The 15,003-nt window shown below is 39.1% G+C and overlaps 1 protein-coding gene across 2 annotated transcripts; it reads right to left on the bottom strand.

Annotated features, from left to right (window-relative positions):
* Window positions 1–1,970: 1,970 nt before the first annotated feature.
* On the bottom strand, window positions 1,971–13,190 carry LOC137800293 (large neutral amino acids transporter small subunit 1-like). 2 transcript variants are annotated; one of them, XM_068597431.1, is made up of 11 exons: window positions 12,995–13,190; window positions 11,828–12,361; window positions 11,568–11,693; window positions 8,439–8,544; window positions 8,235–8,279; window positions 7,662–7,785; window positions 7,442–7,545; window positions 6,827–6,923; window positions 6,280–6,429; window positions 4,588–4,762; window positions 1,971–4,314 (listed from the first exon to the last, which is right to left on the bottom strand). In XM_068597431.1, exons 1-11 carry the CDS (start codon window positions 13,068–13,070, stop codon window positions 4,238–4,240), a joined length of 1,614 nt encoding a protein of 537 aa, XP_068453532.1. In that variant the 5' UTR covers window positions 13,071–13,190; the 3' UTR covers window positions 1,971–4,237. The 2 variants fall into 2 exon arrangements, with proteins under 2 accessions (XP_068453532.1, XP_068453533.1); XM_068597432.1 differs by having other exon boundaries at window positions 11,828–12,358.
* Between the last annotated feature and the right edge of the window lie 1,813 nt (window positions 13,191–15,003).

Raw genomic sequence — 15,003 nt, 5'->3', positions numbered from 1 at the left:
GCAGTACACGGTCTTTCAGAGAAAAGAAAAATAGGACTGTCTTTTACTTATGAATTTCACAGTTGATTAAAGGTAGAATAGAAATGGAATCTATTTATTCTCTTTCTCTCTCTCTCTCTCTCTCTCTCTCTCTCTCTCTCTCTCTCTCTCTCTCTCTCTCTCTCTGCATCTCTGTGTGCTTCTTTATCGCTCTCTTTCACTGTCTTTCTTCTTGTCTTGCTCTCGATGATGATGATGACGCAGTGCCCCCTAGAGCTGATTCATAACATGTATTACTTTTTTTCGGTTTCCCTAACCTCAAAGAATCAGTCCATTCTCGCTCAATGGCTAAAAATATAATACCTTAAAATGAAAGAAGGCTTTTACCCCGCCATCATTACCATTTTTTCACAACTGTGGTTCTACTGGGCAGCTTCCAGATGTGAATGTGTGTTACCGGTGATCGTGAAATGGAAAATGTACCCTTGAATGAAAGGGAAAAAAATGAAACTTAACGAAAGAAGTTGCATTTGTGAGCAGATGGGAGCACAATATCCTTTGAATGCCAACCAAGGAGGACAGAAATAAAGATTTCACACTTCATTAGGTTTTAAAGGCAGATGTTTTGTATACAGACAGCAAGATGGTGTTGGACTGGAACTCTGGACCTCATATTAGTGTTCCTCTACTGCCATCTGCTGGAGATATATATGCTGGAATATAGTCTTGGTTCCAACATCAAAAACTATAAAACCTAATTTTAACATGTGGGGAAGAATAACCCTAATCTGCAGGATCCTATTTTTTTTTTTTTTCATTTTATGGCTGCTCAATAGTGCAAAAGAGTATTTAGACTGAGACTTTAATAACAAGTCTGTCATGAGAAAAGAAAAACAAATCTAACCATGACGTAAGATTTTAAAATGTAGCTTGAATACATTTGAGTAAATTTATTTTGGCTTCCTATTAATTTATTATTTTATTTTAGTACCTTTATTTTGAAACAAGTCACAATGCTCAGTGACAAGTGGATTTATTTCACTGACAACATTTTTCTTGTTTTATGAAAAATAGATCTTCAAGGCTCAATACAAACAACTAAATGATGTATAAAGAGTGATGATGAATGTTTGCTGTAAAGTCGATCTCATCTCAGCTAGTTATATATAATTGATTTGATGCCGATTTAGTTTTGCCCCGGCTTATTTAACAATACAGATAGCTAGCCAGCATACGTTACATCTTTACATTACTCTAACATTTGTTTTAAACGCCAATAGCAAAAAAGAAAGCATTTCATTCATGTTAAAGATTTTTACTAATAATCAAACTTTAAGTATGTTTTAATTCAATTAATTTATGTTTACTTCCTATGTCAATAACAAAGGTCCAGTCCTTAGAATATTACATTTGACTCCACTATATTCTATGTCCTAATTTATTATTTTACAAATCAAATCAACTGATCAAGTCCCCGTTTGCAGAAGGTATCAAAATAGTCCACACGTCACTTGTGCAATATTGGCTCCTTGCCTGTCCAATCTCCCATCACTAATATTGTCCCCAGTAGCTCTGATACTGGTTCCGTCAGGAGCCATTAGATCCTCTCATTTCCTCTTCAAACGGATATGAACTCTCCTGACATCAGAGGCATCGGCAGCACCATTGTCTGACAGCCAACAAACACGACAAGACAAACAAGAGAGGACGGGGCGTTTCATACAGATCACTACCTAAACACTCAATGGCTGATATGATACCGCCGCTGGACGACTTTTTAGGGAACCATGCTCATGAAACATCCTCATTTGGATAGACGCTATCTTGTGCTTTGGGATTGCTTGTTCTATCAGACACTGCTATCTGCAGAGAGGCTGGGGTCGGCCTTTTCTTAACTGGTGCAAGTATATTAGGTGTCTGATTCACACCCACTGAGGAAACTTCTTTTGTGTGCTTTACAAAACACCAACCACCAATAACCTTTGACAAAAATATGTTTATTGTTACGTATACCCTCCATTGGCACCGAAATACAACAGTTACAATAATTGCCACAGGTACCTTCAATTAAAAAAAATGTAATATCATGTTGTTTTTTTTTCCCAGAACAATTTTATTAGGCAAATAGGTTCATACACACAGTTGCACTTAGTACACAGAGTTACGGTACGTTATGCATCACGTGAGATATACCATCAATCAACAATGTGTGTTTTTAGACATCCTGTGTTTCAATGTAATCTGATTTATTTATTTCTCTATTGAGCTGTTAATTGTTGTGCTTGTATCTATCTTAAGAATAAATAAGTAAAGTTTTAGTACTTAAATATTTACTGTGGTAAATGCACAAATTTACTTTCCACCAGAGGTGATCTGATAATATACAGAAAATAACCCAATAAGGCAAATAAGTAATACAAAAAAATGCATATCAGTAAAAGTTTCATTTTAACATGATTCAGTCCATGACATTTATATTTTAATAAATCATGTCGTGACAAAGGTCCAGTATGTTCCAAAATTCGTATTAAACTTTCATATTGTCTTTTCTTTCAATCTGGTGTAAACATTACAGTCCCTTATAGGAGTTGATGTCATTGGACGGTCAATACAGATAGATGTATTTCCAGTCCTCTAATTTAAAAAAAAACTTGGTCCAACTTCCATTTAAAATATAACGACGGTCATAGAACGTTTCACAAAAGAGAAATGCCACATTTTTATCTCTCACTGCAAATATTATGTTACGACTTTCAGCCTTTCCCTCATTCTGCTGCTTTGGCTTAATTTTTGTTGGAAAATATTACATTTATCTCTTTGATGTATTCAACCAATATGGACTACTATTCAATTTCGGCTCATGTATTTGATTTGACGGTGTCCTGCAAACCCGTGATTGTCTGATTTTTCAGGGGACTGTTTATATTCTGTGCACATTTCAGAAACATTTTCCAACAAACATAACCTCCACCCTCCTTCATTTCCATCCAAGACTTTTTTCCCTCTGGGATCTTGAGTAGATCGACAATGTGTTTTCAATAACTTTAGGAAAACCTTGGATATTCAGTTTAAAAGTAAGATTTTATAGGTAAAATATAAAAACAAAGCTGATGTCACTAAATTTGCAACATTCATTCTGGTCTTATAGTGACAATAAAAAAATTAAAAAACTGAATATCAGTACTACAAATTGCTGGCACAGATTATATATACAAACAACACAAAACACTAACACTTCAATTGAGTTTTTTTTAAATACAACCAGAAGGACATCTATGCAGGTCTTCAGTTTCTTATAATAATGCCTCACAAACAGCTGCTGGTATCCACTGTCATCTCATCAAATATCACCACATATGGAGCGCTGCATGACTGACATGGTTTGACGTGAGAATAAAAAGATAGAAGAGACAGACCTGCTTCACAGCAACACATCTTCAGGAAATATTACATACTCTCCTTCATCTCACGTTAGCTTGTGCTTTCAGATAGTGCTGTGGACTCATTTTACAAATGAATGCAACAAAATATACAAGTATTAAAAATCAGTTGTTATTCACACAAATATTAGTAGCATATGAATACAATGTAATCAGTGTTCAGCGAGTTAACCATTGCCTCCTCCAACCCTGACCTTATTTATACACTTTACTGGGTCTTTTTCTCTTCAAATTAGTCCAGACATCATTAACTGTTGGAGTAAGTCCTCAGTTTTAACTCACAGGTCAGTAGCATTAATATTCTATAAAACTGTAAACTATATTAACTATCAAATGTGAGGTTTGTAGTCATCAAATGTCTAGTCTCGCTAAGCTTACTTATATGTTAGCTGAACAATGCACTTCCATGTTAGGCCACTAGAGTATCTGAATGCAGCTTCTAACAATGTGTTGGCAGCACATCGTCTTTCACCTCTTAAGATCAGTGCTCTCCCACAGCTCACTAACATGCAACATGCAAGCATGTTGTCGGATATTAAAGGAGATGTAATGGTCCAATTTAGAACATGTGCAGTGTTCACAAGATAGGCCTTCATTCTTTCTATGCTTCACAGGATCGTGTGTACACCCTCCTGTACCAAGATCGACAAGCCGCACTTATCCATATCAATTTGTTCCGCAGTTACATGCCTGGTTCGTTTAAGTTTAAAAAAAGAGAAGCCTGAGCCAAATCACGAGTGAATGAATGTAGACATATGTTCAGAATGTTCAGACGAGAAAATTGACACAGTCCATCATGTTGTCCGGTCTTTCCAGTGTTATTCAGCCGCCTCACGTTGCTCCCTCTCCTCAGGAACAGACATGAAGATCTTTTGACAGAACATGGTGAAGATTTCTGAGGAGAAACAACTCATCAACATCAGCCCTGTCTGTTTTCTTTTCCTGGGTTACTGCAGGTTGTAGATTTAATTCAACATCGGATCAACGTCTTTGGTTTGCGTCTTTCCCCCCGACTATATAAACAAACCAAATGTATCAGTGCCCACGACTGCACTGGAGCAGATATTCTCACATGAATTTCATAACAAACTGTAAGGAATGCTTCTCCGGTTTAGCCTGAACTAATAGACAAAGACGGTATTAAAAGAAACAAAGATGTCTCACTCACCCAGCATCTTCTGGATCACATGAGGTTTCTTCCACTTGTAGCCCAGTAGGTACGCCGGGATGCCTGTGAGAATAATGCCGCTGCCGACCAGGCACTCAAACGGAGCGGCCCAAAAGGACACGACGATCATGAAGACACAGCCCAAAACAAAGGTCACGGGGATGAACAGATTTACCTGCAAAAGGAAAGTAGCATAGATGTAGGCATTTGTTTCTGGTAGAAAAGAGGAGGGTAGATGTAAGCCGACTAATGTTTGGAAAAATGTCCTTCAGAATTCAATTGTAGACACTTTTCAACATTGCTGCCATTAGTTGTTATCCATAATATGTTGTAAAATGATACAAGTATCTCTATATAGCTGGGGAAATGGAAACAACTATAAATGTCATAGAATGAATCATGTAAAATCGACAGAGCAATGCAACTTTCACTGTTAATGTAATAAGATAATGATACAATAAGCTGCTGAGGTAATTTGCTTTATAAAAAGGTTATTATTTTCATTTTCTGCTACTTTATATTTTTACTCCAGTACAATTCAGTAGAAAATTCTGTTATGCTGCTGCATTGATTTGATCAGTTTAGTTTATTGTTATTATAAATTCAGATCAATAATATAAAATAAAGGCCATACAGTATGATGTATTATTATAGTATACCGCACTATACCATTCGACATAATAAGTACTTTTACTTTGGTGGTATTATTTCGGGAGCTAGATATTGCTTGTTAGAGGTTCATCTTGTAAAACAAATAGGCTGAGAGCACTCAGGCTGAGAGCAAAGATGAAAGACTGCTCAACCAAAGTAATGTTCCCATGATGGAACAGAAACAAAGAGCCACGTATGCGTGGAAACACCACTCCCTCCTATTCTGGAAACACAGTATGGTTCCACCAATAACAAGAGTAGTGATACAATGGTGCTTTTATTATTTATTTATTTTAAAGAAAAGAAAAGTGTATGCTTTATGAAACCAGGAGACATGTTGATAATTTGGGCAGACAAGGAAACTGGCTGAGGTTCAGAGCAAAGTTCTTACACAACCTTTTGAAAATCAATCGTAGGGGGGAAGACTGAAAGATTGTTATTTAAAACTGAAAATCATACGCAAAAATATCAAACAACAGAACCAAAACTGCTGTATTTAGATGCCGAAATGCCCATTTTGGAAACCTCGTCCGAATGTTCTCTGTACTAAACCCTCTCTTACTTTGTTTTGATTCCCTTTATCAAAGTCACACTTTGGAGAGAGAATATTCACATATTGTGCTGTGATTTGGGAGAGGTTTAGACCTTACAGCTGCATCATTCCAAAGAAATAATGACCATGATCATGATAATGAAGTGCTTTTCTTCTCGGCAAACCTAAAACTGTTTAATTTTTGTTGTGGGTCATCTTTATTTACTCTTAACCAGTAACATATACACTGATATTTACACAACTGAAACAAATCTTACATAGAATTTTATTACAACACCAACATTATTAAAATAGCCCTCGTGGTTGCAGAGATACACCCTTTTTAGTTTGGCAATTTTCGCACAGAGACCTAAAAATAGGTTTGTTTTTTAAAGGATAACTTGTATAAGTCGCAGTGAGGTGTAATTCCTTTAAAAATTACTTTTCTTGTATAAATCTCCAGAGAAAAAAACATTTGCAACACAGCCTGCCAGACATGGTTACTGTACCTTGATGGGCCTTCGGAGCTCGGGCTTGGTAAAGCGGAGCCAGATCATCCCGGCGATGGCCATGCCGACACACAGCCAGGTGAAGAAGCTGAACAGATTGATGACAGAGAAGATGTCCTTCGAGATGGAGTACATCATGGACAGCAAACACTGAAAGAAGACAAAAGGAAGACAATATGCTAGGCGTGTAAACATAGCATATAAATAATACACACATGTTCTACTCTTGAAGTTATTTTAAAATATGATTTCAGACTAATTTATGTGGAATTTGCTAAATGCTCTCATGTTGAACATTTACAGAGTTGTGACTAGTTTTAGAGGTTTTGACAAAAGGAATCTCGTCAAATAAAAACCGTTAAAATAGCCTTTGAGTCAATAAAGGTCACATGTGACTTAGTACACTTTTATTTACTAAAACCTTATTGGATTAAATCATTTCATCACAGGTTGTTGAGCTGATTTGACAAAAAGAATTTCTAAAAGGTGTTCATTGAAAAAAAAAAATCAACTGTCAGATTATAGCTGTGAGTAGCAGGCGTCTTACCGTGAAGATGAGAGACGGCACTGGTGTGAAGAGGTCTGTGTGCACCAAACCCAGAGCAGCAGGGAGTTGACCCTCTCGAGCTCCAGCATAAAACAACCTGGAAGAGAGAAAGCTCTGTAGCGGTTCTTTTGGCCTTGAGAACATTTTCTACCCCATAACCACCTCAGATGTACCGTCATATCATATAAGACTGCATATCATCTCTACATTTGCGAGTGTTCAATAATGTTGCCTTTAATTGAACTACATTCAAGGATATTAATCAATTTCTGCATCTCACTACTGCATTTTAGTTCTTAAACGGCACTGCAACTTGTATTCTATTTTTTGCTTTTTGACTGTTTTTTATGTTTTAAAATGAATGTTCTTAATTGTTTTTTACTCTTGTTTCCTTTTGCATTATGTTTTGATGCTTTTAATTGTTTTATGTGAAGCACTTTAAATCGCCTTGTTGTTGAAATGTGCTATACAAATAAACTTGCCTTGCCTTGCAATTTTAACTATTGTAAATAAACTTCGCTCCAAAAAAATCTGGTTTGTATTAACTTATTTATGTAAGCTGCAAACTGGTGTATTACAGCATTAAAAAGCTACTTAAGTTGTATTCTCTCACACCTTGCTGACGTGAACAGGGATCCATTGACGGCTCCAAAGCAGGACAGTCCCACAAAGACAGGAATCAACCAGGACATCACACCAAGATGATACTCTCCAAAACTCTACCAAACAGCACAGCATGTATGAGAAAACACAGCCGACCAACAAGATGCAACTGATGGCTTTGACTACGGTCGGCAAGCTGCAGCTAACTTTATGACAGAAAGACAAAGCTCACCACGGCAACAGCCTCAGATGCGACCATGGCTTCAGGAGAGATGGTGGTGAAGTAGGCCAGGTTGGTCAACACGTACACCACCGTTACAATAGGCAGGGATATGATGATGGCCAAGGGCAGGTTCCTGTGGGGGAAGAGGAGAGGGGGTCAAAGCTCATTTAAGGAAAGAAAACCTACAATATTATTTTATAATATCAGATTGTTCACATTGTATTCATGAGCTCACTGATGTCATTCCATGCATTCCAGTTGGCAAACGTGACCACAGTATTGTATATCTGATTAGTGCCGTACAGTTGTCAATCATGCTAAACTTTATAATATAAAATAAAGCCAAGCAGCTGCTGCAACACTTAACTATAAGCTAACTGACAGCAATCCAACACTTGTCAAGAGAGCTGTGTATTCAGCTCTACAGACGATTTTGAGATTGCTGCTTTATTGGATTGCATTAAAACTTAAAGGGCGTTGTTTTCTTTTTCTCAATGCAATCAAATGATGGTAAACAAGCTCGGTCATGGATGCTGTTGGCATGTACAATCCTCAAAGCAACATTCATCACATTTATGTCACCTCTCTGGATTGATCATCTCCTCGGTCACGTAATTCAGGTAATTCCTAAAAAAAAAAAGAAATAGAGTTAAACAATATTTTAGCAATTAGGTAAGGACTGGAATTACTGTATGTTGTATTGCAAAGCAAACTGTTGGTAGCTATGAATACATTATTTATATTTCTGGTCTATAATTACATCAGAATAGGTCACAAATGACTCACCAGCCTCCGAAAGCAAAGAGTCCACTATACAGAGCCAAGACGATATTGTCCACTCCCAGTTTGCTGCCTTCAAATGCTTTGTCTGGTTTCAGGTACGGCACATCACCTGCACACACATACAAAGAAGAGTAAGTTCAAGGAATCTAAGACAACTGAAACTCTCTCTCCACAACTTTCGTTTATCAAGTAATCGTGTGGTTTTGTAGAAATTAAAGGGATTCCCATCCAGGGCTGTATCATCAGTGTAGTCAGTATGTGTGTGCACTAACGAGAGTAAAGAGCTAAAGTAAGTGAGCTACGAAATTAAGCACCGCTATAGAATGGGGACAAAACTTCTGTAATAATGTCCCTTTTCCCACCGAGGTGTAATGTATCTGTAACCAGTGACACACACAAGTACATGTGCAAAGGCATGAAGAAAAAAAAGTGACCAGACCAAAGTGGTACCTTTGGTCTCCCTCATCCTTCAACCTTCCTGCTAACCAGATTTGGGAAACACCTTCTTAGCCTCTAGCACAGTGGCGTCACATGCAATTAGCAAGTAGCCCCAGCAGGTGCAGTATAGTACCAAACTTCACATGGGTGCCAGGAAAGTGGTTATCCCACCGGTCTACCTGACACTCACACTGTCTGAGGTGAGAACAAGCAGGTTTGTGTGTCTGTGTACAATATGGCGCTGAGGTTTGTCTGGCAGCAGGAGCGGATGCAGAGCACGAGCCACTTTTAACTGACTGGGGTAAACAGCTATGAGAGAAGATAAAGGGCTGAGTAAATGTCACACTACCCCAGCCTTTTGCCTCTGTTCACCTCAACATCAGATAACTGCAGCAGGGGAAAAAAGTCTGGTTTCCTCTAACATATAATTGGTTATCTTATTGCAATCTACTGCTCTCTTGCCTCTGCACCGAATTGTATGAAAGTGCAATAAGAAAATAAGAAAAAAAAGGCTAAAAGTTTGACTGTTCGAGGAAAAAATAAATCCTTATGAGTAAAGGGAATCAGTCAAGTGCTTTGTGTGTTCTTAATCTGCGTGTTGGAATTAGTATTCTACAAACACAAGTAGGGCATGAACTTTAACATGCAGATATAGTTTTAGAAGGTGAAAAGGAAATATTGTAATTGTATTTAATAATAATCAGGCTGTGGTACTTTTAGACACCATATAATTATAGAACCTGTAATACATGCATTCATATAAACACACTTAACAGTTTTACAGTTTACTAAAGAGGGAAGTGTGCTAAGTTATTACCAACAATATCAGGCAAAAGCTTTCAAATGCACAGGAAGTAACATTGCATCATATGATTCTGAGAGATCTTTCTTCAGGAAGTCTTCTATGTGTTCATTTTTGGGCACTGTTGACAATGTATCTGTCTAATTCAATTCTGTATTACAGTAATTTATTAATCATTAAATAAAAAGCTGTTTTGCTTTTGAATGGCTCTCTTCTCTACCTGTCGCTTTCAAATGGTAATGATTCTACTTATGTGAAACCTGTATTACACACACACACACACACACACACTCTCTCTCTCTCTCTCTCTGAAAGACCACAGTGTGACAACAGTCGACAAGCTTCGCCGCCTAGTTTCCATGGTAACACAGTGTGGCGCACAATGGCGGTGGGTGTGGCCTTGCAAAAAAAAGGGGAGGGGGCGGCAGGGGAGTAGCAGATGTAGCGTGGAGCAGACGATGGACGCACTAACTTCCTTTGACAGGCAGCACTGGAGCTGAATAAGTGGCTTTGCTATTTCATATATATATATATATATATATATATATATATATATATATATATATATATATATATATATATATATACACTTTTCAAAACTGAAATTATATGCATATAGTCAAGATGGAGCTGACATCACATCAGTAGTTGCCTCCTGTTAAGATTCAGTTGACACAGATTAATTAAAGAACAATTAAATAAAGAAACAGTCTCATTTTTGCAGCTTCAGCGTTTCTAAAATGTTCCCTATTTCCCATAATGTGACTATACCAATTGTATAATATTTACATATGTCACATATTACAGGATATACAGTACACATATTTTTAGAGGCTACACATTGTACAGAGGAGTTATGTATGAAACATATTATGCTCATCAGTGTTCAGCCTCAAAGTACAGCCATGCATGCACACATGTATGTATGGCTTCACACTCGCTCAGAATCAATCACACGGCTGCAGACAGACAAGCCTTGTGCTCAGTTAACTGCTAACAAACTGAAAGGAGGGCAGTCTGCTTGGTTGGGCTCATTAGTGTTAGTCAACAATCTGTTGATCATTAGAGACAAAGGAAATAAACCTGCAGCAACAGTGAGAGACTGAGACGATAATGTAGATAACTGTACTTTGATAAAAAAAAAAAACATAATTGTTTTTTTTTTCTTCCACTTTTAGGACCATTATTATGGCAATACTCAAAAAGATACACAAGTGGGAGATGGATCAACACACTTTATACAGTTGGATGCTGGGAAATACAGACGTATCATATTGGATGATAGAGAAAGCAATGTACGTATTCACCCACCAAAGAGGATTTGGTAAGTATGATCATACATCAAAGTTTTTTTTTCTTTTTCTTAAAGCACTAGTGAATCTGAATCTATAGAAGATGTTTTAAACCTGTCAGCCATTGGCAACAATACAGGAGAGTTTTACTGAGAATTAAAGTATATTGTATTTGGCTTTGGTAATCGTACTATGAATGTTCATATGGACACAGGCCTCATCACACACACATCACGCAAGATGCCTTTTTTTACACTAAAGTCAACGTTTTTTTACGTGGACAGTCTAACAATAAAGTTTCACAAAAGATGTTTCCTAGTATTACCTTGTCTAACTCGTCCATTCAACTGAGCATCAAGTTGTGAACCAGGTGTTTGAAGCTAGATGTTACATTGGAAATTATACCAAAATGATACCAGATAGTGAGACTACAAAAAAAAGAAATGCTAGAATATGATATCAGCTTGAGTTTTATCATTAGTCTGATTAATGTTGCGTCATTGCCGCTGCTTTTGGGTTTACAAGATCTCTGAATGAGCCTGACCACACCCAACTTTAAACCTTTGCGGCTTCATTAGTCGATGAGTAAATGGGACTCACCTGTGGAGATCTGGATGAAGCCAAAGAGGATGATGATGATCAGGGCTACTAGTTTGGAGGCTGTGAACAAGTCCTGCACCTTGGTGGCCGCTCTCACGCTGATGCAGTTTACAAACGTCAGGGAGGCTGCAGGAGGCGGGGGGAGATACATAGACGCTTACAAATTAGGTTGTCGGGGAATAATCACCTGGGATTATGAAACCAGTGCATTTGTATTATTCGTCATCTGAGAGAAAAGAGGAGCAACAATCCCAACTCACTTAGACACATGCAGGCAATAAGTTTGGCTGCACTCTCAGGCACGGGGCAGTTTGGGTACAGCGGTTTCAGAAGGTAGGTGGCGAACACCAGCGACACCACGTACTGTGACGACGGCCGGATGATGAGCATCTCCACCCACAGCTTCAGAAAGGCCGCCAGCTCGCCGTACACCTCCAGGATGTAAGTGTAGTCGCCCCCCGACTTGGTGATGGTTGTGCCAAGCTCAGCGTAGCATAGGGCGCCCATGGTCGAGATCACGCCACAGGCAGACCAGACGATCAGGGAAAGCCCGGCTGAACCAGTCTCTTTGACCACGCCTGTTGGAGTGACGAAAATGCCAGAACCAATAATGGTGCCGATGATCATTCCCACTCCGTTGAAGAGGGTGATGCTGCGTTTCAGCACGATCTTCTCCCCTTTGCCGGGCGGGCCGTCGGACGGGCTTGTGGTGGTAGTAGCGGGGACCATGAGCGTGGATGGAGACGCTGGCTGCTCGACAATCAGACCATCTTGATTTGGGTCTGCTTCAACTGCTTGAGAATAGAGGGGACAGCAGACCAGCAGATGAGAGTTTAAATGTGAGCCTAAACCATTAAGTGATTACAACAACAAAAAAATCATCAGTGACAAGTGTATTTTGAAGTTTTTCTTTGCGGAGATATTTGAGGCTCTGATTATTTTTGATAGAATCAAATACCAAACTTTTATGAAAACAAGAAGAAAACAGACATGCTTTTTTGTGTCAAATAGCATGGGGTAATATTATGAGTAGGAGTGATTATTCCCCTACATTCTGGTTTCAGCAATTTAGGGAAATGTGTGGCATGGACTGCTCAAAAACAGGGAAAACAGGCTCATCTGAGGGATTTTTGAAACCTGTTTCTGAAGAAACTTTCTCACCTCATTCCCTCTATTATTTTACACACATTATCAGGTAAATGTTCTCACACACCCAGTAAAACATAAGCTCTATTGTTTTGTATTATGAGTGACAGTTCTTCTTCACCTGCCACCTGGGTCACCACAAAACACCATGAAGCATCTCAGAACCACATCAATCTGTAGGTAACTTTGCATGAGACAATGTTGCATCAGAGAGCATGGCGGACTAATGCGGCTCTGCACCATGTGGTATTTACAGGACTGTGAGCATGCACTGTACCTACCTCCAATTTTCTCCTGGCTTGCTGCCTTGGCAACGCTCTCCCGGCTGCTCCGTGATTTCAGCTCCGGCTCAGCCATCTTCCTTCTTAATCTGGGTCTCCTTGTCTTGCCTTTTTTCTCCTGCCCCCTTTTCTTTCCTCCCTTTATGTCCCCTTCCTCCTCCTGCCTGGATTTCCTCTGTCTCCCTCACACACAATCCACCCCCCTCCCCTCCACCCTCTCACCCCCAACCTCTCAATCCCCCCCCTCCACCCCCCAACTCGGTCTCTAGCCCTTCCTGATTCGTCCTTTCTCACACACATGCACACAAACTCTCCTCTTCATTTGCACACACTGCCTTCGTCACTCAGACGAGAATCCATCTGACCCTGATCCTCTCCCTGTCTCTCCCTCCCTCCGTCTCTCCAGGATACAGCAGGGAGGAGCTGAACCTTTGTGATGATGCTGCTGAGCCGCTGCCGCGTGAGCCGACAGCCACTCCAAATGAATGAAGGGATAGCTTAGAGGAGGAAGTAGGTTACTGGCAAGCACTATTTGGAGGGGCCACCATGTGACGCTGTAATCTTTTTGTGTGCCGCCTAATCCAGTAGTATACAGTATGTCCATGTACGCCTGTGTGTGTTCTCTCATGTCAGAGTGTATTAGGATGGATGCTGTGCTCCCTCTAGTGCTGTTAACATGGGGAAACAAGTGTCTTTGTTCTCCTTCTGTGGTGCAGAAAGATGACACCGGAGTGAAAATGGAGATTCTCTGGCCAAGGTCAGTGCACAGAATACAGAATATCGATGATGAGGCACAGCATCATATTAAGTGTGCTCATACTGCACTATACTTTAGAAAGAGACACACTAGTATGAGTGACAAAAAAGCAATAGATAGTACATGGGTTTCCAGAGAGTTTAAAAAAAACAAATTGATTGATTTAGAATATAACAGTCTATAAAGACTGTAAACTCATTTGGAAGGTGACGGCATCTGAGATGTTAAAATATTGAAGATTGCAACTAATTTTATCTCCAAAATTGACAAACATTCTGAGCGCTTGAATAAGATGAATCATCCATATCTTTCGTAAGTTTTTAGTTGTTTGCGGGTTAATTTAATTGGCTGCATATGCCCTTTCTTACCACTAGATGGAGACATGTTTCAAATTTAAGGGTTTGTTTGTATGACTTAAGGGTCAACCAATGCGGTATAAGGTGACGCACAAGTGGGAGATGGTGTACTTACGTTGATTTGCAGCTCAAGTTCTAATAAATGTATTTGTTTTGTAGCCTTGTGTGAAATAACCACCGAGTGCACATCGTGTCCTCTCACGAAAACCGGTGTAGTCAATAAACCAGGTATCTCAATATATTCAGTAACTCAGAGTTAACTTCAGTTATACACACCCACACCTGATTAAGCCTACTGGCAGAGATTAATTAAATTATAAAATATAAATACCCCCGACAATACAGACCACCAGAATATACGTAAATCCTAAACAAGTCACATAAAGAAGTATGGGAGAGGAGAGCATTTAGCCTGCATTATATGCAATGGGCATAACCAGACCGGAAGCTTGGTCGTTGTTGGATGAGATGTGTTGATGATTGAAGGCAAATGCCTCCTTCTTTATCCAATGAGATAATTACTCACCTCAAATTGAAGAAATACCTGGGCACAATTGAAGAAACAGTGTTTAACTCTGCGCACTGCTGCACTAATGTTGAGAGGATCATTTAACAAACCCTAGAGGGCAGCAATGCGTCAGTGCAACTTCTAGCCTGAAGAAGAAGAAGTATTCCTCACATCTTCTTCTCTTTTGGTTTTACTCCCGGACTACCAACAGTGAACAGGGAATGCTGCCCCCTACTGTACCGGAGTGTGCAATGATAAGCCTATTAAACCTCTTTAAATCTTTAAATAAAGCCCGCTGTTTGTCCTCTGTCTTTAGCAGACTCGTCTGTTAAATGTAATGTTGACGGTTAAAAGTTATTATAATTGAAATGCGTATCTTCTTTTCACT

Source organism: Clinocottus analis, unplaced genomic scaffold (assembly GCF_023055335.1).
Source record: "Clinocottus analis isolate CAN_PGR_092001 unplaced genomic scaffold, fCliAna1.0.p SCAF_4, whole genome shotgun sequence".
Classification (NCBI taxonomy): domain Eukaryota; kingdom Metazoa; phylum Chordata; class Actinopteri; order Perciformes; family Cottidae; genus Clinocottus; species Clinocottus analis.
This window is presented reverse-complemented; position numbering and strand designations above follow the sequence as displayed.

Excerpts from the sequence above, each read along its gene's own strand:
- LOC137800293 (XM_068597431.1), bottom strand. The coding sequence starts at position 13,070 with ATGGCTGAGCCGGAGCTGAAATCACGGAGCAGCCGGGAGAGCGTTGCC. Across the intron at positions 11,694-11,827 it reads TATTGCCTGCATGTGTCTAA|CCTCCCTGACGTTTGTAAAC; the intron begins GTGAGTTGGGAT and ends CGCCTCCTGCAG. Across the intron at positions 4,315-4,587 it reads TGTGATCCAGAAGATGCTGG|AAATCTTCACCATGTTCTGT; the intron begins GTGAGTGAGACA and ends GTTTCTCCTCAG.